General features: G+C 31.6%; 1 protein-coding gene across 5 annotated transcripts in view; it reads left to right on the top strand.

The window, feature by feature from the left end:
* LOC130891699 (neurocalcin homolog) overlaps window positions 1-26,677 on the top strand; it is a 240,146-nt gene that overhangs the window by 195,951 nt on the left and 17,518 nt on the right. For 4 of the 5 annotated variants that reach the window (XM_057796583.1, XM_057796587.1, XM_057796584.1 and 1 more), the window contains 2 exons: window positions 16,929-17,053; window positions 21,181-21,488. In XM_057796583.1, coding sequence (XP_057652566.1) covers window positions 16,984-17,053; window positions 21,181-21,488 — 378 coding nt within the window. In that variant the 5' untranslated portion in view covers window positions 16,929-16,983. Of the gene's footprint in view, window positions 1-1,911; window positions 2,790-16,928; window positions 17,054-21,180; window positions 21,489-26,677 lie in introns of those variants that run through there. The other variant, XM_057796586.1, reaches the window with a different exon arrangement.

The following is a 26,677-nucleotide window of genomic DNA, read 5'->3' as shown; positions in this document are numbered from 1 at the left end:
TAGTTATTTATGATACAAATGCGAGTATCATACAATATTTTATGTACGACCACATTAAAAAATATTTTTATTGTACTTTTCAACATTGAATAATGGGATCATAACGTTGATGATTTTCATTGACATTGGCTTAACTTTTCCGAGAAATATGCGATAAAAACATTTTTCGTGTAATTTTTGATTTTTTTAATGCTAAAACAATCCAAAAAATCGCCATATGATATCTTGGAGATATTTTTTTCGAGTTTTTCAGAAACAGGTTTTAAGTTGTTTGTTTATTTAGCTTGAAAATCAGTGTTGTATCAATCAAAATTTGAAAAATATTTTGCAAAGTGACGATTAAATTTCTCACTTCTTAATGGCAGTACAAAATTGTAGAATCCTTGACAAAAAGTATACTGCTTAGTACAGCTTTTGGAAGTATTCTATAAGCTGTAACTAGTAAAATGAGAACTCACCATGTCCCTGTAGAAGAGAGGACTGTAAACAGAGATATTCTTATTTATTAATATTATTATACATTTCAAAGAAAATCCTTTTCTTCGACAATCAAAATTTTCACTGATTAAAATACCTATTCCTCATCGTCACTTTAAGTATGTCTATAAGTAATTTATTCTTTCACTTACACTTAAAATAAAAAAAAACTATGGAACTTTATCATGTACTATAAGCGACATTTTGAAAAGAATTCTCGTCAGTGCAATGCAGTATTTGCTGCAATCAATCTGGTGAACCTGTTTGTCAGCTAAATGTCATGCGAAGGGAAATAATGCAGCTCCGATAGCTCCCGCTTTACTATTCACTTAATATCTTTTTTTATATCTTTTGTAATAACAAACCATAATTGAGAGATCGTACATGTGCAACTACCTCATTTTAAATCATCCCAAGCACAGCAGAGGAAAGAAATCCGTACCAAAGCTATCCAAAATCAACCCAGTCCAATATTAAGAAACTCCTAACCAAAATGGATATAACAACCCATCGAACTTTCTTTTTTCTTCAGAAAGAATGTATATTCATTACTTAAACTCTTTTCTTTAACACGAAACAGGAATAATGAGTAAAAAAATTTAAGCCAGTTGGTCGATGTTCAGATATGTTAAATTTTTATTAATTAATTTTATATTTGTATAAATACTATAGTATTTACCTTTTTGATACAATCAAGTACTATTCATTGTTTTTAAATATATTAGCTAATATGATTATACAATGAAAATATGTTGTGTTGAACAAGAAATATTTTGTAAGAGTTAGACATTAGGTTGTTTTCAACTTTCGCGACGATTTCAAATTGTCGAGAAACAATTCAGATACTGCCCTGTTTTTTTCTATACTTCAAACCTTTAACCAAATGATTCCAAAAAAATTCAAGAGGAGAAGGTTGTTCAATTGTTGATAGAATTAGAAAATTTTAGCTAAAAAACGATCGTGAAAATTTTGACTGTTCTCTTGATATTCTAGAACATTTTTGAAGTATCACTTAGCCCCATTTTTCGCACTGCTCGACTTATCCCTATTCCTGGCCTTGTTTTTCCAACTTTCAAATTCTTTTTAGCTCTTGTTTTACTTCATCTTCCATCTGATCTTCTGAACAGCCAACAAGATCAACTTATAATTATCCATCTGAACATTCTTTATGAAAGGTTATCTGTGCAGGTTTGCCTCTGCGGTGAATCAACCATAACGTGTATAGTATCCGTAACTGTTTCACTGTTCCAAAGTTATTTATCGTTTCCCAGTTGTCTCCGGCTTCTCAGTCTGGTTGTGCTGTGTTTTTTCGGTAGGTGATCGTTATCCTGACACCAATCTCCCAAACTGGAGAACCGGGGTTACAGTCATGGTCTAATACCTTTCTAGAAGCCTGCCCGACTTAAATGGCCCTGATCAGCATAGCTACCCAGATGAATCCCAAACACGACAAGGTAGTAATACTAAAATTGAGGGTGACTAACTCAATTCCTGTCCATTTAATTTATTGTGTTTAATTTTAACTCAAACTGAGTTGAAATATTCATCATTACTAAAGTAGAGTATTGATTTATTGAAAATGTATATAAATCGATTGCGTTTGCAAATATTGAATTATATATATAAACAAATTGTTAAACATGATATATATATCGCAATACGCGAGTTAGTCTATTCAGTATTATCCAAAGACAGGTTCCTAAATAATCGTTTGAAAACCGCATACAGTCTCAAAATCAATTGAAAAATTATAAGTGTCTGATGAATAATAGTTATTTGTATTCCAAGGACTGAAAGTGCTATTTTGTTGGACGAGTCTGAAAATTTTATATTATGGATATATTGAATAATATATTTCAATAGTTATGATAATAATAAATACAGACAATGAATAAGAAAAATGATACATGAGAGCAAGATGATACGCACAAACAAAACTTTGTTTTTCATGGGTGTAAGATTTTCAAAAAAAATATATTTTCATTCAATTTTCTATAATTCATAAAAATGATATATTTTCCTTTCACCCCATACAATTGCATTTTCGTTCCTGGAATGTATTGTCCAGTAACTTTCGAATCGAAACAAACGTTGTTTACTCTTTAACGCCGTTTTCCACCGGTAGTTTTCCCATTTTCTCGCGTGATCTGTTAGAAATTATATTCTCGGTAAATAGAGCGCTGGGAAATTCATTTTCACCAAGTTTAATGTCATCTAGCGGATTTTATTTTTGTTCTCACGCGGTTCGTGTGTATTACCGAGTTGTGTGGAATAAAAAAAGTTTTTAGTTGGAAATGCTTGAACGTTTTCATGTAAGTACACTGTTTAATAGCAAAAAACGATTGTGGAAAGACCGTTGTTGACTGTTGAACATTTTTGATTCACTTTTAAATTATTTATATAATTTACATAATTAATTAATTAAGTTAATGGAGTATTTGCTGCAACCTGGTGAACTTGTTTGTCAGCTAAATAGTCCAAAATCAACCGTTGTGACTATTGAACATTTTTATTCACTTTCCAAATAACCTAATGAAATATTCAAATACTCATACGAATTAAGGTAATTATTAAGTTAATACTTCTTGTTGTATAACTGTAGTTTTAACGATAATTTCAGAAGCTAATTTTAAGTATATTAGTACGTAGGTGATTATGGTATCTGAAATTAACCCTATAATTATATTTATTTCAACTTGATACTGTTTTTTCATCCGTTTCATATGAATTCTTCAATCTCTCGAAATAAACTTCATAAGCGGCTTCAGCCTTCATATTATCAATAAACTTCATTAATGAACTACCAATTTAAACATACAAGTAAAATCAGTTTCGTTAGTATAAAATCGATAATAGAACGCCGGTAGGTACCTATAATCTAGTCGTGATCTCTGTTTCTATCACGAAAACACTTTCAAATAGTCTCAATGACTTTTAGCGAACAAAGTTTAGTTAAATATCAATTCTAACTACAAGGACGTTGGGAATGTTTCAGGTCGATTTATTAACTTGATGGTGGCTATTCTGTCAACCTTCAATTTTATAACCTACAATTTATGCGTTGGAATAAATCTGGATAATATAAATTTGGTCTATTTTTTTATCAGAAACTTTCTAAAGACAGCAGTGAAAATTATCCTGAATGTACAGTACAATAAAATAGAGAAGATATTGCAATGTATACACAAGAAAGAGATAAACGAAAGGAAAATTCAAATTTTCATCTATTTTCTATCAACTTAATAGATGATAATGACGATATTGTCCCGTTGGGAAAATCAAAGTAAATGGAAACAATATATTTCAATGTGACCATGAAAAAGGGGTCCTTGTAAAGAGTGAATCTTCTTGAAACTGTTTTTCCACTCTTCTCGATCCTTTATTGATTCATTTATTGTTTTGTCTTTTCCTTTTCCACCGTCCTTCCTGTGGAAGCCAATTTTTTCCCTTGATCTTCCTTCCCTTCTTTTTTTATATCACTTTTCTTATTAAGTGGAGTTTTCCTTTTTATGTTTCCATGCCAATTTGAACATCTTTTAACTATTTTTTTTCTTATTGAGCTTTTCTATAAATATCTTATTTCTGTCCAACCTAGTTACGAAGAACGCCTTCCAGAGGTGTATTTGGAAATCACAGGTGACTCTGAATGTAGCCATACAATATTTTTAAATGCCGTTTGACATGGTGCACAATTGCAATATCAAAATAGTGCACGATGTTTGACATTATACGAGACTCTTGCTATTACATCATGTCTGTCATTATCTGGAACTAACGCTTTTCTCTTCGGTTATCTACTTTCGAAAATTGGAAGAAAATGATGTCAGAAAACAAATAAGAATCAATAGGAATGTTAGATTTGCCATAGGAATCTAAAGAGCTTTAGAAAAGTTTTTTTATAGATGAGAGTTTCTAACTAAACATTTGGTCAGTTGTTAATCCAAAAGTAATTAGATGTGCATGTAATATAGATGGTACTATATCAATAAATTTGCAAGAATTTATCAACCTATCTTCATATACGTATACTTGTTATCGAGGTACGAGACTTCACTTGTGTTGCTTCATGTTAAATAGCCTTAAATAAATAAAACAATATTTTAAGTTCAAATTTGGAAGATTCGCGATAAGAATCTCTATTTCTGATCTTGCTTAAACAATACCCTTTTTTCTAATTGATTTCGTAGAATTAACGTTTTTTAGAAACTATTTTGTGAGTCTTAGATAGAATCAATACTTAATGAAAAATAGGTATTGAAGACTAAAAAACTTATCATATCCTAGTAATATTTTATAAAAAATATTAGTTTAGATGAACAACTATTGAACATTCTTTACAACATTTTTCTATTGTTCAAAAACTTATTTAGAACCATTAGATTTGTGCTAAATTAGTTTCTAGAAAAAGCTTAGTCGTTGGATAATCCTAACTTTTAGACGGTTCTTCATTATAAATCCGCCATCGTCATTATTACCCGTTTATAGTTATATTTAACATAATATGACTAAATTTTGGTAATATGCCATTAAAAGTTCAGTAGAGTATTAATTTAAGTGGATACAAGAACATCATAGTTTATATTTTTCAATTTGTAAAATAATTTTTTCAGTTTTAAAAATGATACCGATGTTTTTATTGTTTATTAGTATCAGAAATCTAAGATAACAGATGAAAGTTCAAATTTTGATGTTTCTCTCAATTTCTAAAGCCAGGCCCACATCTCACATAAATTATTGTGTTGCGTATCATTCGGCAAAATTTTTTGGGACGCACATTTACGTTAAGTGTAGACGTAGTACTGCGCACATTTCCTACGCACACACTATGCACGCTTTCCGGCAGTCAACGAACGCAAAGGATTTGCGGCACATAGTGATATACGAGGGCCGTTTTTTTAAACCTCCGATCGCTCCGTGTAGATGCTACGAGGGCAGAAGAAAGCGGGCATGCGCTGTAAGCACTACAGTGCTGCAGAAATCCATCGGTGTGTATAGGGAAAACTTCATGAGTGATAGTGTTGTGCGTGAATGGTGTCGCATGTTTAAAGATGTGCATGATTAGGGGAGCAAAGGATGCAAATCTCTCGTTTCAGATGACCTGGTCAACGAGTTGACAGAATGGTTAAAGAAAACCGCAGATTTACCATTACTGCTTTGTCTACGGAATTTCCAGAAGTTTCAAGGTCTGTTTTGTTACTGAACGATTAGGCTACATTGGCGGAAACTTTCTCTGAAGAGGGTATTGAAAAGCTTGCCCACAGATATGACAAATATCTCAATCTCTTCGGTGATCAAGTCGAGAAGTAACCGTAAGTGTACCAATCTTTTGGTAATAAATTTATTGTTTTATATGAACTTGTCTTTTATTTATAGCTTATCAGAGATTGAAAAAAAAAACAGACCTCGTATAATGTGGACGTACTGGTGTCACGCAAATTCGTGAAGGAAATTTAAAATTTGTGTCGGATAAGATTTCCATCTTTGGTTTTTCTTGCTCTCTGTTGTACTTCTTGTTGTGTTTTCATTACTACCTAATAACTGAATTAGAATTAAAGAAAGAATGTGACGTTTCAATCATTATGAATCACCTCAATACCAAAAAGAAGGCTAAACAATGGAGACTTGTTGGATTAAGAATCTGTATGTAAAAAGAAATGAATATGGTTGAAACCATTCAATAAATATATTATCCCTGGATGAAAGTATTGGCCATTTTCGAAATTTCTTATAATTTATCCATTCTAATAAATTTGAATGGATAAAAAATCGCGAAACAAGACACATACTTTCGGGAGTGCATAATAGTGAAAGAAAAATAATTTTACGCTTTTTGCCAACTGGTGATTCGTATACCAGTTTACAATACCTTTTCAATTATCGAAAGAAAATATATAATGTCATCAATTAGAAGTGCGACTTACAAATTGAGCAACACTGCACAACGCATGACGCAATAATTTACTTTGTGTCATTATTCGTTTTCCTGTACACATTTTTGCGCCTCATCGTTGTACCGTACCGTACAACACAAGAATTAATGTGAGGTGTGGACCCCCCTTTACACAGTACTAGTACACTACCAGAATATTCGATGACTGCATAGCCATATAAACAAAGGTCGAGTTACATGTAAAGAAAGGATAAACTAACTATCGCGTTACCGATACCTACTTATACTGTTAATACAATGAATTACTTTGAAAATATTACTTTTTTCTTATAATCAGAACTAGTTTTTATGATATTTTCAAATTCAACGACTCAAAAACGGTTTCGAGTTTCGAAAATATACAGGATATCCCAATAGAAAGAAACTATGTCTTGTCGTTTTTTACTGTAATTTTGAGAGCTTACCTGTAACCAAATTTAGTCACAATCACACAACATTTTTTCAAATTATTTTTTTTCTATTGATAATAAGAATGATGATAAGGAGTGAATAATTTAGAATTAAACCTTTAAACATTTCTATTATAAGTTTTTCATTATTGTAAATTCAAAATACTAGAGATATACATAGTTATGTTACCCAAAATCTGTCTGTTATTCTATATAGTATCGGGTTATACTGGGAATAAATTTTTTCTGGAAAACTTTTTCATATTAACCACTGTTAACAAAAATGAGAGATGAACTGCTTTAATCCAATTGTTAGATTTCCATACCATAATGATGTTTGAAAATATTGCACTGATTTCAATAGGTACACAGTAAAATGTGAAATTTTTCCTCTGGAAATTTCGAATATAACAATTTTGTATCTATCATAGATGTTGAGAAGGTAATTACAGATACAATTCAAATATGAAAAGTTGATGACAGAATTAGATATAGCAGAAACAAATATCTGTAGATTCTGCGGGGGGTGATGAATCTCCACCCAATTCTAGAATGCCTCTTACAAACATTTGTAAAAGGATACATCCCATAAGAAAATAAAGTATAGGTTAGACTAAATTTGAAATTTTATTTGCTTAAGAACACAAAAAAATTAGAAAATAATACTCTCAGCCGAGTTTTGTAATACCATGTGTATCCCCATGAAATTATTGACTGAAAAACCCAACTTGGTCTACTTCGGCGTCGATTAACTCCAAGAAACGCACTGTTCGGATTGCTGTTTGGTCTCTTGTGTGTTAGAATGGATCCAGATTATGTCTTTGGTTGCCAAACGGCACAAAAATTTCTTTACATTGCGGATGGATAGCATCAAACATTCTATCGATGTACACCAGATCTTCACCGTTAAAATTGTTTTAGAGGGATAGTTTCCTTCGCGGAGTGAATCACTATTGAAAACTTTGTACAGGCGCTGAAATTATCCTCTAAAAATTTGAGCCATAATTTCAAAAAACAATAATCATAGAATTTATTGTAATTGAAACAAAATCATAGTATTTCCAGTAAAAATCTTACAATCTGAGATTGGAATCTTCCGAAAGGTGTAAGATATATCGGATCCGTCATTTTTCAAAAATCTTTTCAGACATATCTTTACAAAACCAAAGCTTTATTGTAAAATCAACGCAATTAGTGCATCTGTGACTCCTTTTTGAATCTTTGTATAATCTATCTAATCCTGAAACGTTAATTATGATTTATAAACTGTAGGAATTATAGCATATTTTTATTCAAAAAGTGTAATTTCTTACAAGCGACAATTCTTTAGAGCATGAAAGTTTCAGTAAATTGGTTGAATTCTCGGTTGAATTGAATGTACTCTATTATGTGTCTAGTATTAAAATTTTTTTTACTTATCAATTAGTTATAAAACTAGATTGGATTGTTGTTGTGGATACATCAAACATTGTATCAATCATATTTTAATAAACAACAATTAATCTCTAAATTAAATTTTTGTTCCGACTCTTTGCAATTCCTTGTAAATCAATAAGTAATCGTTAAGTGATTATCGCACTAATTAAGAAATCTGAAAAATATTCAGGATTTAGAGATTATATAGATCATTAAAAACCTCAAATATTGTACATTTTGCATGTAATTTGAAAGAATGATTCATCTCTCTTTTTCCACTTTATTTCATAATGATGTACTTTATTCAAATTTTGACAGGCCACAAATGACAAATACTTATTGAAAGAAGCAGTGTTGCTTTTCAAGTAAGAGTTGATCATGTTTTCTTATTATTATCACGATCATTATAACAAGAATATACAATTTAAAAGATTTAGAAATAACGTCAGTTCTCTTCTTAGGCGGAGTATAGCTAATGAGAACAACTTCATCTGTCTCCGTGTCAGACATGTTAAAGAAAATTGTGCAACAGACAAATATAAACAATCTTACTGCAGTACGATATCCGTACTACACCTGATTTAACGGCAACTTCAGCGTTGCGGCACTCGCGCGGCTCTTTATTTGTGGTATATTATGGACCAATAACTAAGCCGTGCCACATGTTCACGTGATGATCAGGCACTGATCATTGTTTTGGTTTACCATTTTTCTTCGATAAATAGACTTTAAATGTAATACTATTAGATATTGTTGATCAATGAAAATGCACGTAATATTTTTAATTTTTGCAAAAATGAAACGTCGGTGACAAATACTTTTTTTTATTTTATTGTTATTGTTTCTACTCAACTTTGTATACTTCTAGTATTTACTATGTCATTAAACAAGCCAATAAATAACGTATTTACGTATATAAATAAAACCAAAACTTTTCCACAATAACAGGAAGTCACGCGATGACGTTATCGAAGAGCGAGAGAAACTGAAGTTAATATGCGTGTGATTGTTTTAATTTTATTAGTAAGTTATTCTACATTTTCCGTATTTCGTTCTTTCATACTCATCTTTATAGACCTTGTAAGTACCTTAATGAAACAGATTCAACTCGAAAGACATGCCTATAACACTGTGTGAAAATAGAGACCATGTGCGCTGTACTTCGGTAAGAGTCTAAGTAAGGAAAATGACAAATAACTACAGTGGAGCTCAGATTATTCACAACGTAAAGAAAAATGATTATACCATGAAAATTCAGTGCACCATGACATCTTTTGACGTCAATGTCAATAATTTTTAAGTATATAAAGGAAGTAAATAAACCAGTGTTAGTGTTTCAAATTGAGACTTGAATTTTTGGTAAAAAATACGAAAAACGTTCATAGCAAACCGGAGGATTCCATTGTCACCAGCAGGGTTCATAGAAGGTATTGGAAAGATCATAATGACTCGTCGAATCGCTGAAACTGTTAAAATTGTTTTTAAAAAAATTATAATTTTGAATAGTGTTTCAAATCATACAAGACAAAATTGAAAAAAATCTCAGCTTTTAGAAACGTTAGAAATTGTGATGGAGAAGTAGGAAATATTAAGATTACCCCCTTACAAGTGTCATTTTAATCCCCTAAAAATGTCGTGAGAGTAATCAAAACGTCTTTTGAAAAAGGGGCTGATAGAATTATGGAAAGAGGTATTCAAGCACATTATTGATGAGATTTTGTCGGGCACACTAATTTTGACTAAGGGGGTAGTAGAATTATGAGAAGAAGTATCAAAACACATTATTGGTGAGAATTTGTTGGGTACACCAATAATATGAAGAAAAATATATTCCCCCAGGAAAGAGTAATTAAGTGCTTCCAATTATTTTTATTGTTATCACAGCATTTAGTGAAAATATATAGGAATCTTATTGAAATAATGTTAGTAGTAAAGCTGTTACAGTATTTACGTGAATAACTTATTATTGACTATATCTGTTACGCTCAAAGACCACAAACGGCCAGTGGCAGTTTATAACAGCCACAACGCGTTCTGTGCGCCTTGCGTTTGCCAAAACGCGTTGTTGCCATTAAACATTTATCCAAATAATGACTGTGATACTATTTTATTACTAAATGATTATTAATAAGCAGCATTATATTACGTGAGCTGACGTCTTCTAAATCTAATATAATTTCATTCAGTTTCTGGCTATATCAGAACAGCCACAACGCGTTCTGGTAAACGCAAGGCGCACAGAACACGCTGTGATGTATTAAACGGCCACTGGCCGTTTTCGATCTCTGAGCGTAGCATATCTAATTCATAAGTTTTAAACCAAACGGTTTGAGTAATGTAGCTGTTGTCGGTCTGTTTAAATACACTCTCAAACATAACGTAATTGCCACAATTACAGTTATCAGTCGGAGTCATGGGAAATACTCATCTTCCAAATAGATTTGTCTAAAAAAAGTATTAAAAATATATGAATTTTGTATTAAATAAAATAATATAGCTTGAAATCCGCGAAGAAATTGAACACTATGGCCATTATATAAAAAAATTAATTCACGCTGACCCAACTTCCTTATTTTTCAAAGTGTAAATTGTTGTTGTTGTGGTTCGAGGACTATATATAGGATGGGATAAAATTTGTGGCTGAATTATGTCTTAGAAAAAATTGTTTGAAATGAATCTTTAATTGTGTATTTCGTATACTTTGTAATGGTATTTGCAGAATAATCTTAATATCCTAAGTAATTATCGCTGTATGCCACCCATTTTGACGTTTTTGTCAAATCACATTTATTTCTAATTTGTTATTGTAACGATGTACATTCGAATAACAAAATTAAGTTTCAAACTCCCATATTGCTCCAGTTGTTTTATCATGAACTTTCGTTCGATGTGCAACAGTTTGGGTACCAATCGTGCCTTTAGTTTGCGATATTTGCGTTGTTCTACGCGGCGAATGTTGTTTGGTGTGATGCTGCTTCGGTACAGACCATCATGCGGTTCATTCTCCGATTTCGGGGCCATCCTTGAAAGCTTTCGCTCATTTAAATACAGCACATCTACTCAGGTACTCACTACCAAATTGATTTCGTAAACGCCGAAAAATTTTCGTGGTTTAAAAAATTAACAGAAAATCTGCAAATACTGTTACATAGAAGGTATAGTTGTGCCAACACGAGAGGTTGGCACCTTCAAAACTACTGGTAGTTCTCTAGCAGTCATATTGATGAAACCATAATCATAACCTCTCGTGTTAATGAAACGTCTAGGGTAGATACAAGACGACGGCCGATCGCAGGTTCTGAAGATGCCAAACTCTCGTGTTAGCAAAATATCAAGAATAAAAGAGAACCAAAAAGTATACATATATAATTCTATTTGAGATTTAATTTTAAACCACAAATTCGGTGTTCCGCCCATTTTTCTCAACCTTTTATACTTTATAAAAACCTAGCCTAACCTAAACTCAACCGTTTGCTTATCTTAATTGATGATTATTTCAAATTTTTACTAACACACTTTTTTCTTCACTTTCCATCATTGTTTTTGAATGAGTCTCTAGTGTCATGACACAAATTTAATTTTAATCTGAGGTACTTAGAGCCCTCAATCTTTTTCAAACTTAAAATGGACTTATTTTTTGTGCCTAATATTCAATTTGGATGAAAACAGCTCACTTCAGCCACAATAATTAATTAAATTGAGCACTATCATTTCAACGTGGAAATTTAAAGTACCTATCTTTGATGCTTGACACTGAACCTTTTACTTAAATTTGATAATATATCAAACAATTTTACTTGGATATCTTCTTTCTTCCACTAAATTTGACTACGATGCAAACCGATAATTTTCATATGAAATACGAAACTAAGTTGTATGTGATTGCATACGCATTACCTGATTTTTAGTTTGGAAATGAAATTAATTTAATTCCATTTGTACTATAACCAGAATTATTCTATTTAATAATACATAATAATTTTTCTAACAATGTAAAAGATTATTTATTTAACTGATTGAAGCAAAATGTTTAAAAACCCTTTTCATATGTTGTTATTAGTTGAAATAAATTCCATATTCGGTCATTTTTGTTAACAGTTATGTTCATCATCCATTAACGAATACGGGTGTTTGGATGGTTTTGTTTTCTACTTGCACATAATGTACGATATTCTCAATGTAATGTTTACTCTAGTTGTTAAAAAACATAGAAAATAAGAAGTACGATAATTGTGAAGGACACAGGACGTATTGTACATGGAAGCGCCCTTGGTTCTAAGATAGAAGATTTGATATCCAGCGAAAACCTTTGAAAATTCAAATTCAAATAAAAAAATTTGATGTATTTATTGAAGAAAAAAATAACAATAAATAGAAGCCAAAATGTATTAAATCAACTTTAATATTAACATTAATTTATTGAAACATAGCAAAGAAATGTGAAATTTTTTGAATAGAATATGTAAATATTGTAGATCATAAATTTTATTTCTCAAGCATTTAAATATGGACTTGAAATATTTCAGAAAATTGTGAAATTTGAACAAAATATTGATAAACTATTTTTACTTCTATTTACTGGTGACCAAGTCAGAAAAAGTATAATACACCAATAGCACGTTTTTATTAGTTTCCTTGATTTATAATAATAATAATAATAATAATAATAATAATAATAATAATAATAATAATAATAATAATAATAATAATCATTTGAGAATGGACATTATATTCCTATATACAAAATGATTCATAACTTAGTAACTGCGTTTGTTTTACTGTTCTAATTGGTTAAATTTGTCGCATTTATGACATTGGTCAATGTTGTAAACAATAATTGTCTATTTTATTTACAGATATATAAAAATCTCGGTTTTGGTATAAACGTAATGTCATGCATAGTCATCGAAACGGTAGCAGCTATATTATTAATTATTAGAAATCTCTTTGAAAACCTTCATTTTTGTAACTTTCTAAATACAAAATAATATATAAAAACAGCTATCAAGACCATAAATTTTAATAAGATGCTTCAGGAGTTGCTGCACTTAAAATAAAAGAAGTGAACTAAAATCAATTTTTGTTGAAAATGAACTAATTTTAATCCTTCAATAGTTTCTTCACTTCGCTTAGTTCTCCTTGTTTCTTTCATAATAGGTCTGTCGCCTGTTCCTTCTTCGATATTTCCCCTAATCCTGGCCCTAGGTTATCACTCCACTTCTTTCGTGCTCGACTTCTACTCTGTGTTCCAATTGGAGATTTATCCCTTGCTATTTTTACCATTTTATGATCTTCGTCCGAATTATATGTTGGGTCCATTGTTTTTATACTGTAATTTATTAATGTTTTCTACGTCACTGATATTTTCGCTTCTATCTCGGTCTAGTAGTATTTTTACCGAGATCCGCCTAAGAATTTTCATCTCTGTGATCTCCAAGAGCTGTTTCGTATTTGATGTTTATGGCTTTGTTTCCAATGTATAAGTCATTGCTTCACTTTGTTGTTGTTGCAATTTTGATGTAATTAAATACCAAGCAAGCAATAAAGCACTGAATTAAAATTTATGTACTTTGTATTCCTAATATTTGATTAAAAGGAGCTCACTTCATCCACAGTAATAAATTAATTAATCAATTTAATATTCATTTTACTTTTATATACCTTGTTTAATTATTCTTTGTTGTCAATTAAAATATTCTCGGGTCATTATTCGATTTGAATTTCTTATAAAAAGAATCTAAATATTTCGGAATTTATTTTTTCAAAAACTGAAGTCAGCTAAGTTAACTATCCTGTATATTAACAATAAATTATTGAACATTTATGAAATTTTGAGCTATTTTAATAATACGAAATAATCAATAATTTTTTTAACATTACAAAAGGTGAAATGAATTGATTTAACTGACATATTTAAATGATATAATGTTGAAAAACTCATTTTTATATGGGATTATTAGATAATTAATACTACGAAGTTACTACTCTGAATGGAACATTTTGTACCAAAAACCTGGTATTACTTTATATATAGGAAGGATAAAAATAGAAAAAAATAATGTCTTGTTCAACATTAAACGAAATTTGTAATACTATATGTTCTAAATTATATAAAAATCACTTTATGAGGACGGTTGACTTAAAAAAGTTGATATAGTTGAATACGCAAGATTGTAAAGAAAGATTTGGTATGAGAAAATATTATTTACTTCAAATATAAGTGAAGTAAATTCCAACAAAATTGGAAGTTTATTTTACGTGAATATAAAAAAATAAATTCAATTCTTATGTTTAAATTACTAATTTTTTTATTAACTGTGGTGCACTACCCTATAATTTTTAATTTAGTTTCTAATTCAAATCTTTCACTTAAAGATTTAATCATTCTGTAACATTCACTAATTCTTATTCTTAGAAAAATAATGAATTATTATTATAATAATATACGTATATATGTGTTTTATATTTTTTTGATACTAGAGTATTTTTTTCAAAGGCTTTTGACTCTTAAGACACAAAACAACTCGAATGTAATAATAGTATATATTATACCTATTATGAGGCCCGAAGCAGTTTTTAAGGGTAAAAATATTATAATTAACACATATTGATGGCAGATATCTTTGGATTTTTATCACTAAATATTATGACAATTAAATCATATACATATTGAATTCCGAATTTTATTTCAAGAAACTGCACAATATTCTATCAATAAGTAGATTAAATTTTCCCAAATAAATGTTTTGTCGGTCATTTTATTTGTGTTGTTATGAATAAATTCCAATGTTTCTAAAAACTTATCGCAGACGAAATATTCTGTCATAGATTTTAATATAAATGTCTGCTTGTTACTACTCCGGTTTTGGTCATGTAAATGGGAAGATTAGTAAACAAAAGAAATAGCTCAAGTAGTCAAAAAAAAATTTTGATAGAAATCAAATCCTTAACTTACAAGGTAATTAAATAAGTACTGCTGATACATGCGTTGTTGAAACTCATAAATCGCCATTACTCCACAGCAGTTCGAAAACGTTAAAGCGACAACTTAGCAGTATACGAGTATAGTTCTAGAAGTACCTGGCCCAACAACAAAAATTTTGAAAACAAATGTATTTATCTTTCAATGTAATCTCCTTTTAGCTCCACACCCTTTTCATAATAAGAATCATCAAGCCATTAACTGCCGACATAATCTCTTCACTGTTGGAAAATCGTTGACCACCGAAAAATTTTTCTAAGTCTGGAAACAGAAAATAATCTGAGGTTGCTAAATCAGGCCAATAGGGTGCATGAGGTATCAATTCAAACTTTAATTCATTAATTTTGGGCATTGTAATAACGGATGTGGGAGCTGGTGCATTATATTAATGAAACAACACTTTCTTCTTAGCCAAATGCGCTTCTTCGCTGAAACATGCAATAAATCCACATAATACTAGATAGTTTTCTATTTTTCAATATAGTTAATGAAAATTATTCCACGTGCATCTAAAAAAACCGACGTCATGACCTTGCCTGTATATGGAACGGTCTTTGCCGTCTTTGGAGCTGATTCTCCCTTTTGTTTCGGGTGTGATGGACCTACGTTTCATCCATGGTTATGAAACGGCGCAAAAACTCAACCTTTGTTCTATGAAACATTGCCAAACATTCGATGGAAACATCTTAACGACACTGTTTTTGTTCCATTGTGAGCAAACGCGGCACAGCTTTCTCATGTCCAAATTTCCAGTTAATATGCGATGTACCGAACTTTTTGAAATCTCTACTATTTCTGCCAGCTCGAGCACTTTCATTACCGCTTTGTGTATTTTCTTGAACATTTCTGAAGTCGTCATCTCATTTGGTCGATCATTGCGATGCTGATCTTCGAAGGTTTTTTTCCATGTTTACAAATTCACTGAAAACGTTCAATATTAATGGCTGCCAAATAAATACTAAACAACGTGACGTCTTTAAACTTGAAACATATGCTGTGTAGATTGTGTACTTTCTAGTACAGTGGTTTTTTTTCAAGCAATTACCGGGTAGTCCGGGATACGGCGAAAATAAAACATTTCTGTTTATACTCTTGACTAAAGAATGAAGAAAAAAATGGAACGCCGACTTAATGCATTAATTTATACACCCGTCATTTGACTATAACAATCTATATGGTTATAAAGTGATATCCTTCTATACAATATTTTTTATTTAGTTATTAATGTCCAAATCAAAGTGATTACGAACCGTAGAAGTTATGCTTAGCTACATTTGTAGCTAAGTCATTATATCGCTTTAATTTGTACAATAAATACTTTTTTTTATTATAAATACCTCTATTCTGTCATAAGTATTTCAAACTATCAATTTCAAGTTTTGATATTTTATTGTTTTCCTGTTAAGAAAGATAATGTAACAAAAGCAGTTGTAATGATTATTTTATAATTGCAAGTACATATCAGTTTTAAAACGTCGTATACTTGTTGTTGCAACCAATTTTGAAAAGGTCACTTCCAGTCAAGCAATTTAGAGTATAGGTAGCTCAAAGAAAACGTCTAATTTAACCTACCGCTTTTACTTTATGGCCTATTACTGCGGTTCGGTGTACGTAACTTGTTACCGCATCAATTACTACTAATTTTAGGATTTATTATCAGCGATAAAATTAGTTTTGAAATGAAAATTGTAAAAAAGTATCTTTTGTTTTTTAGGGAGAAGATAGAAAATTGAATTGGGGGTTTAGGGCAGGTTGAAAGAAGTGAAGTTATGGGGAAACAGAATAGTAAATTGAAACCGGAAGTTCTGGAAGATCTCAAACAAAACACAGAATTTTCAGGTAAATCATTACATTTTTAATAAATATGAATTGATATTTATTGGTGTATATCTATAACAAAGACACATCTATATATTCGTTTTCGATACGTCGCTTCATACAAAAAATTAGTTTCTGTATATGGGGTTGATTACGTATACATAGGTGACACTATATTTTGATGTACAAGAAAACTTAATAATAAATTCATTCATATTCAATTTAATCACTACCTATATCAATCCAATTTTGTAACCGAACTTCCACAACTTAAAAAAGGCCAGTTATCTTTTGGAATACAATTGATGAAGTGGATATTGAATGACTTCTACATTATTATCACATGGAAATTAAACTTGTGTGCAATGTGTGACGTTGCATTATCGTGATGCAACATTAACCCACAAATACTGACTGACTCAAGAACATTTCGTGGTGAACCAGTGCATTTCCTGAACTTTGATCTTCGAGCTCAATTGCCTTCACTAATATTGTACTACGAAATCAAATTGCGTACTTAACATTTTTGGCAGATCTTGCTCTTTCGTTATTGTTGGTGATGGTGAATTTCCATGAATGTTCCTAAATCCAAACACGGCTTTCTATTGGAAATTCATTTGGTTAGGGTTATTAAATTGAACACTCTAATAGTTGTTGAACGTTGAAACAGATGAAGACGAATTATGGGCAATAATTCTTGAAGAACCGTAGAAAAATTTTGTAAACTATTATAAGACTCGTATGTATTTCTTTTATTTTGTTTTGATATTCAAACACTCTCCTAGTGGGTAGGAAGATCAAAATTGATATGTATGATTCAACAATATTACTGTTTTAGAGAGACATTATTCAACATTTCTAATGTTTCCCGCACGATTTTTATTCTACATTTTGGAAAACGTGTATAGCACTCAAATATTAGCAAATTCACAGGGCCTCCCAGCACAACACAGTTGCTCGTTGAAGAACTTTCATCACCAAATGCGCGTTGTAACCGTTCAAGACCTTGCAATCATAATTCATCATGTTATGTTTATTACGGGTGGTAATATCTTAAAATGCAGTATTACCAGCTCTTACTTCTCTGCTTTCGTGTCATCTTAAAATATACTGAGTGGCCGTAGAAAATATTTTCCATAAAATTCTTTGCAATTTGGAATAAATGTATAATGGACAAAATCTCAACGATCAATTTTATCATTTAAAGTACTTTAGAGTACTTTTAGTTACTTTAGTAACAAATAGAATGAAAAGTAAATTTTCATTAATATTACTTGCGGAATTTTCACGAACGAATTGTTGCCACATCTTTTCTAAGCATTTTCTTAATCAATTCATTCGATAACATATAATTTGTTTAGAGAAATGACAGCACTCCATACGGTACCACAGAATATTTTTCCGATAGCTATTCTTGCTCTGAGGTTTCCATAATTATTATTTAATTTCTTAATATCTATATTTCAAATTATGCATATTACGAATGTGGCTAGAGCGGTTGCCCTAATTGAGGATGGCAGATCATATACGTAGATACGTTGCAATTTTATATGAAATATCGAAGTCAACAATCTACCAAATAGTGGCTTGTTTGATAAAAGAGAGAATGTTCATAAGAAAAAGTGATTACGGTAGCAAACGATCTATTATGTTTGAGAATGGTCGTTATGTTGTATTACAGAAACACAAACGAAGCAGCGTTACAGATCGCTAACTTCCTGAAAGAACATCAATAAATCATGAAATCAGTAGAAGAAAGCTTGAAGAGGCTAGATTAAAAACACGAAAAAAGAATTAACTCCAGAAAATACAAAGCAACTGGAATAATGCCTATTGGACAAACTGTTAACAAAAATCGATTTTGTATCAATTGGTGAATGAAATACATATCGTTGAAAAGAGAAGTAGAGAACTTCATGCCTACCGAATTTTTGGTGAAAGTTCAATATTGGGTGGGATTTATTTAGCGGCATGAATAGTTTTAGTGGAGTTTTAGTGTATTAAATACTCATGGATACAAGAGTCAATAATTTCTTTTATCTGCGGTAATTTTCGCTCATGCATGATAACGTTCGCCTTCACGTAGCACGTTATGCTAGCACCTTTTTAAGCACGCAAATGCAATTGATAGACCAGTACGTTCCAACATGGAAACAGAAAAAGAAGGGAACATAAGAGGTATCAGCACCACCTTACTATCAAAGACAGATTCGTACGAAATTATTGTTTACCGCTTTTCTGAGAAGGAAACAACTACATCTCCGTAGCTATTACAATCCTCTCCTTGCAATTGCGAGCTATTAGAGATGTTGATATCGATAAAAAGGTCGTTCTTTATCTCCTTTGAAAAACGGTTAACAATAAGTTCGAATTATTGAAATACGAAATAATGAAAGAGTTGGCAAGTTGTACACTTTGATAAATTAGACGTACCTCGTATTTCATCTAATTAGGGAATCAATTGAGGATTGTGGTTTGTTGAATTTTTTTTCTTTTAACAAAATCATCAACTTCATAAGATTCAAAACTCACATGTGAAATTTGTTTTGAATAGATTAATTAAAAAGTTTATTCCTTTAAAGAGTACGACCCATATTATTCAGTAACCTTCCCAGTCTTTGAATTTGAACATTCGTATTGAGAAATTTCTAAACCTATAAAATGTTACATGAGAAAAAACTTCATTATTGCATTATTATCAAAACGGATTAAAAGTGAACACTAAACATGTTTATTTACAAGATGTGATCTGTAGTAATCAAGATTAATACGCTTCGTTATATCTTGCCATAAGTTAACCATACTTCAGACTTCTCTCTACGATTTAGGTGTGTGTTTCCCCCTTTCATATTTCCATTTCTCCAACCTTCATCCAATTCAATTTTGAACACATTAAATAGAAGGTTACTGAACAGTGGACAATCGGACGCAATTGGCAGTTATCCTAATAGAAATATTAGATGGACGAAGCAGAGACTGAGCTTTCTATTACTTGTATTATTGCCTATTAATTGAATATTGATAAACTACGAGTATATAAATAATATTTTGATTCTCATAGCCTCAAAGCTCTTAACATTAATTTCGATGGATACTGAAATCATATAAAGTACTGTAATTTCTCTCTCAAAATTTAAGTACGAAGTCTGGCTATCAAATAACGAGACTGGTTACGAAAAAGGGTTTTATTATAAAAATTATTCTACATTCGAATGCTCCCCGTCCCCTTTCCATACGTTTTTTCCATTGATCGAAGCAGTGCTGGAAATTTTCTTAGGTGAAGGCACTTAGGAGCTCAGCCGTTTTTTGCTTTACCGCTTCCATCGACTCAAATCGGATCCCTTTCAAAGCAGATCTTTTTCTTAACTTTCAAGGAAATCTGAGCAGACCCATTGACGCAAGAGCTTTTGGTTAGGAGTCAGATTGTTTGGCACCAACTTCGCACACACTTTTGTTATGTGTAATTCCTCGTGTGAAATTTTTCTAACCGTTTCTTAATCGACGTTTACAACCTCGACAATCATCCAGATGCTCATTCGACGATCTACACGCACAATTGGGTTGATTTTGGTCACTGTTTCCAGAATTGAATCAGTCACAGGGCGACCTGGGCGCTGGTCATCTTCAGTCCTCTCTCAGCCATCGCTAAAGCGCTTACACCATTCAAAAACACGCGGGCGAGATAGAGAATTGTCCCCGTACGTCTCTTGAAACAATTCATACGTTGCTCCTGTTTTTCGTCACGAGAAAAAAACACGTTCGTTTCAAACCGCTACTGCACAAATACTATAATAGTGACCGAAACGTGATTTGGGACGTGTATAGACAAGATATCTTGATACCCAACGCACTTCTCGTTTTTTACCCCATCCGTTTAGGGCGCCATCTTGGCGCGCAGTTTTGTTATTTAATAGCCAGACCTCGTATCGTAATAAATACAAAATAACAACACTCAGGAAAGATGAGACAAAATCTGAACCTTCGTAAACATTCTCGTCTATCAACAATTAACAGCACACAGTGTGTTTTGAACATAATCTTACATTTTGAGATTATGCCCGATCTCGTAGCTTTGTCGAATTGTTTAATATAATTGTTTGTATATGTTAAAATGCCAACGTAAACTAATGAAAATTCTCTCTATGTAGATGCTGAAATCCAAGAATGGTATAAAGGATTTTTAAAAGACTGTCCGAGCGGTCATCTCTCTGTAGATGAATTTAAAAAGATATACGGTAACTTCTTTCCATATGGCGACGCCTCCAAATTCGCCGAGCACGTTTTCCGCACATTCGATGCTAACGGCGACGGCACCATCGATTTCCGGGAGTTTTTGTGCGCCCTTTCTGTCACCTCCAGGGGTAAACTTGAGCAGAAATTGAAGTGGGCTTTCTCCATGTACGACCTCGACGGCAACGGCTACATCTCCAGGCAAGAGATGCTGGAAATTGTTACGGTAAGTAGCGATGGCACTTGACATTTATTATGAACGCGTATATTTCGTTTGACTAATTTTTATTTATTTCGAAATTATGGTAATAATAAAATGACAATATTTTTTCGAAATTTTCATTTGATGGAACGTCTTGATCCTAAATTTATTACTTTTTAGGCTACTTTTCAAATTTTAATATTAAAAATATATTCCGATTAATAATATAAATCTATATGCTTATCAAGTTAATTTAATTTATATTAAATTTTGTAACTTCTATTAATAAAAAAATCTTCTAGGATCTGATAAAATAGCCATTATATCAAAAAGTTCTTTTTAGAACCACAATTGGATTTTTTATGTTGGACAACACGTTCTATAGTTTATCATCGGTTCCTTTCCCTTTATTTATATCACAAACAAACTGCTCCTCCCTATTTGTCTGGCTATATATCCGTTCCTGATAAATTCAATAATTATTAAACAAAATTTTCATTCAATTCACACTAAAAAAAATTATTCTTGAGAAAACAATAAACGTCTGGAATGAATTTATACATATATATTATATAACGTAATTTAATTCTACACTATCAACAAACACTTATACACTTAACTATTCACTAACATCTAATTTATTTAAATAAGCCGCTAAGTTTACTTGTTACTAAACCGATGTGTTCATTATGATATCAAATTATATACTAACATCAACGACTGCTAGATCCTCGTTTTATATAGTACTATCATATATTAGAAACTATTAATTTTCCGCAAACAAACAAAAAGGCCTTCTTAGAAATCGCCTCTATAAACAGGCACAAAAACAAAGTAAATATGTCACAAGAAAAAGGTAAACAGATATTATGGAAACAAAAAGTACCCAGCGCATCCGTCAAACCTTAACATAGATTACTATACAGAGTGAGTTTTATGTATGGAACGCCTCACTTATATCGGAAACGGCTTGTACGATTTTAATAAATTTTTGTATACAAAGGTCTTGTGATACGGCCGGTATTATGGTGGTATCTACATTGTTGTCATATATTTCCTTTATCCGGAACTTTGTTATTTAAAATGGATCACCCTATATATTTTGTGTTTTTAGAAATCTTTAAGAAATACTGATTATTTTTCACGTAATATTCTCTATACATAAATGCCATAATTTCAGAGTTCTAGCTACATTTACAGTAAATCCACCAAAGGAGAAAAATTATAAAAGAGTTAACAACAGAGTAACAAAGCGTTAATACTTTCTCATCAATGCGAATATAGTCATAGTCTTCTAACCTAACCTAACCATTCTTAAATTAAAATATTTTTTTGTGGAAAATTCCAAATACGTAATTTTTTAATTATTTTGAACCTAATATCAAAAATGCACGTTTGCCGTTTCCATTCGCAGGTGACGCTTGCCGATTTCATTCGCGGGTGAAATTTGCCGTTTGACGTTCTTAGCAAATTCTACTCCCTATTCATAAACTTGGCGTTGCTGCAGTTAACAACGGCTACTATGAATGAATATGCATTTCAATGTTTTTGATTTTGTATAACAGCAAACGGCAACAGCAAACGGAAGGTCAATTTTATCAATCGACCTTCATTCTGATTGACGTCATTTTTTGAACTCTTCTCTTAATACATCCAATACAGTTTGTGAAGGATTTCCGGAAGTTTTCTCTAGATTTCACAAAAAATTGCTGCTTTTAATGTTAGTGAAAAGTTTCCCATCACTATACTTTTTTATGATGTGAGCGATGTTTTATTTGTGAGTGAAGAAGTTTATGAAAAGAGCGGGAAACAATTTCAAGAACAAAATGGAATCACTTTTAACATAAATATCATATAATGTGTAAATTGCGTTCTTGTCCAATTATTGTCTTTGGTTCGTGACTGCTTAATATGTTTGTCGATGGTTGAATAATTAATAAAATTGATGATTTGATTGTTCCTGTGGATATTGAAGGGTCTGCAACTTTGGAACTCCTACCTAAAAAATCAGCTCAGCAGTACGATATTGCATATACCAATTTCTTGGCTTGGTATAAATCGAAATATGTAAAATTGTACTTCAGAGAACCTGTTTTCTTGTCATGCTTACAAGACAAATAAAAAAAATGGAGCTCATCAATTCTGTGGAGTAAATTTACAATGAAAAAGTCAACCGCGCTTGAAAATGTGGATGTTGGTATATATTTCAAGGTACTGGCATGTTTAAAACGGAAAAGTGAAGAATGTCGTTCCTAAAAATCAAAAATTTTTAATCACAAAAACGAAAGTCGGTCGCTTTTTCTGTACTATTGGGAAATATGTTGTCTATTTCTGTAAGTACATTGCACTGCGCCCTTCTATTTCATAGATTCTTCGCTTCTCTGCCAGCAAAGCAAAGAGCAAATATTTAGGAAGTAAAAAAACATGGTGGATGGAAGTCTACGACAGTAATCTATGTTAATCATTCGATTGCTTATAGAAATGCCAAACCTCTAACAACCCAGCAGATTTTGGAACGTCATCATCATCAATATTGTACTTTCGGTTTCTACTAGTTATGGTGGTACTGGAGATTCTAGTAATTGTGATGCGATGCTCCCTAACGTCTCAAGGCATTAATGTCAATAATGTTTCTAGTTGTACGATTAATATTGATATTCATAAGTAATGATTGTTAAATATTGATAATAAAAATTTTTCTTCTTCTTCTTCTTCTTCTTGTAGTAGGACGAGGTCCTGTCAGGTCTGTCATCTGCCCTCTTGTGACGCCGATGTCCAGCTATCGTACCAGCGTTTTGGGGGCCTACCGATTGGGCGTCTTGTGTCTGGTTTCTGTGTTTTGGCCCATTTGGCAATCCGTTCTGGAGCCATTCGTTCTACAAATAAAAATTTTTAATCCCTAAAATTATTTTTATATTTTTAACACGCTTCCACGTGATCAATCACGTTTAACACTGTTGACTATCATTGAAAGTGTCTTGTTTAATGGCAATGGTACCAAAAAAAATTTCTTTGAAAAACTATACGCAAAATAAAAACTAACGTGTTGTCGACTTCGGCTTTAATAATAATGTGTTGCTTGTTACGGAGCTATGACTTAATTATCACACCTCGTATAATATCTAGATGACAAAATATATTACGTACTATAAGTAGTAGAAATTCCATTTTACTTTCAAATCTTATCTACGTATCCGAAACATCAAGCCACTACTTATTTGTCCTAACCAAATTGACGTCGACAGGGGTCTGAACTTTACATTCTTCATAAAATACTGGGAAAAAATTTGATTCAAGGCGCGTAATTTTAATTATTTCAAGGTTATAGTTATATAGTTTATACTGCTTCCTCAAAATGGCAAATTCTTAAGATGAAATTTTGAGAATTATTAGGAAATTTATTAGTTGTAATCTTGTTAGAAGAAAAATATTACTAAAGTAAAATGTAGACAAAAAGGCTTTTGAAAGTAATCTGATAATCCTACAATTATTATAATAATCTAAACATAACGTAAGTGTAAGGTGACAATTAAACTTGGAGAAAATATATATAATTTTAAACAAAATGTAACATATAAAAATAGCTGTTTAAAATATTACATATTAAGTAATTAGACCCAATTTTGAGAAAATTTCTTACTTGAATTCTTAATAAATCCTTGCAGTTAATTTAGTATTGTTTATATAGCCCGCAGCAATCTATTACATCATTTTAAGTCCTTTGGGAACAAATCACATTATTGATTCTCAATGTTATACACAAGATTTATTGAATGTCATTTTGAAAAATTAACCACAGCTAACACTATACATAATCAAAAGGATACAAATACACGAGCACAACACAACAATACTCAGTCATCAAGAGAAACTGCACATATCTACCAACATTAAATTATCCAATTTTGTCTCAAAAACTTGATTAATAGTTATGTTAGCAGATCCATCTAGGGCTCTGAACTTGATTTACAAAAATGATCCTACCTTTAGCTATCTGTGTGAAACGTCCATCAAATATGTGGTTTATGTGATAGAGCCTCAAGACAGACAAAACTTGTAGGTATAATATGATCTACTACCCGTGCAAAGCCGCTAGTACTAACTAAGCAAAAATAATGAAAAAATTAGAATTTTTAGTACTGAAATGGATTCCATCGTTAAAGATTTTTACAATGCACTTCCCTATATTGCAAATTCCAACTTTATCAACCTTATTATCCTTTATATAGTCATAATACTCAAAACATAATTCAAATATTTTGTCTTAGAGGTAAACAAATTGTATGGTTGATAACGTATTTTATTTGTAAGTTGCTCTTTGCCTATATGATTAATAAGCTATGGAATATTCTGGAGTGTTCATAAATGTGCTAAAATGTTCCTTGGTCTTTCGATTGGCTATAAAAACACAACAAGTTTAGAACATACGTAATCCTCAAAATAGTACGAAGATCACAATTGACATTGACTTGGAAGACGACTCAACTCATTGCAGAATACGGACATACGGAACGATTAAGACAGACGTTTCAAACTAAGAGATACTGACGGCAGATGCAAAAACTGTAACAAGACTGAAGACCAAAATCACTTAATTAATAACTGTAAAATACGCGACAGACAAACCATTAGACACAAGCTAACAGAAAGACAAAATAATACGAGGGCCGTTTTTTTTCAACTTCCGATAGGCTACAAATAAAATACAAGTTCATATAAAACAATAATTTTATTACCAAAAGATTGGTACACTTACGGTTACTTCTCGACTTAATCACCGAAATGTAGCCTAATCGTTCAGTAACAATAGAGTACAAAACAGACTTGAAACTTCGGGAAATTTCGTAGACAACGCAGTAATAGTGTATCTGCGGTTTTCTTTAACCATTCTGTCAACTCGTTGTATCAGGTCATCTGAAACTACAGATATGCGTACTAGGCCCACTTCATCATTCACATCATTACGGCCATCTTTAAACTTTCGACACCATTCACGCACAACACCATCAATCATGACCCATACACACGACTCATTCTCCGATAGATTTCTGCAGTACTATGGCCTTTATCCTGTAGAAAACGAATCACACTTCGCAATTCACATTTGGCGGGAGCATGAATAATGGCGGACATGTTTACGTGGTTGTAGCACAACGCAGACTGATGCCTGAATGTCAACAATGACGTCGTGTGAAGTGCGCTTTCTTCTACCT

This window comes from Diorhabda carinulata, chromosome 3, assembly GCF_026250575.1.
Source record: "Diorhabda carinulata isolate Delta chromosome 3, icDioCari1.1, whole genome shotgun sequence".
Taxonomy (NCBI): domain Eukaryota; kingdom Metazoa; phylum Arthropoda; class Insecta; order Coleoptera; family Chrysomelidae; genus Diorhabda; species Diorhabda carinulata.
The sequence above is the reverse complement of the archived record's forward strand: the minus strand, read 5'-3'. Positions and strand labels throughout refer to the sequence as shown.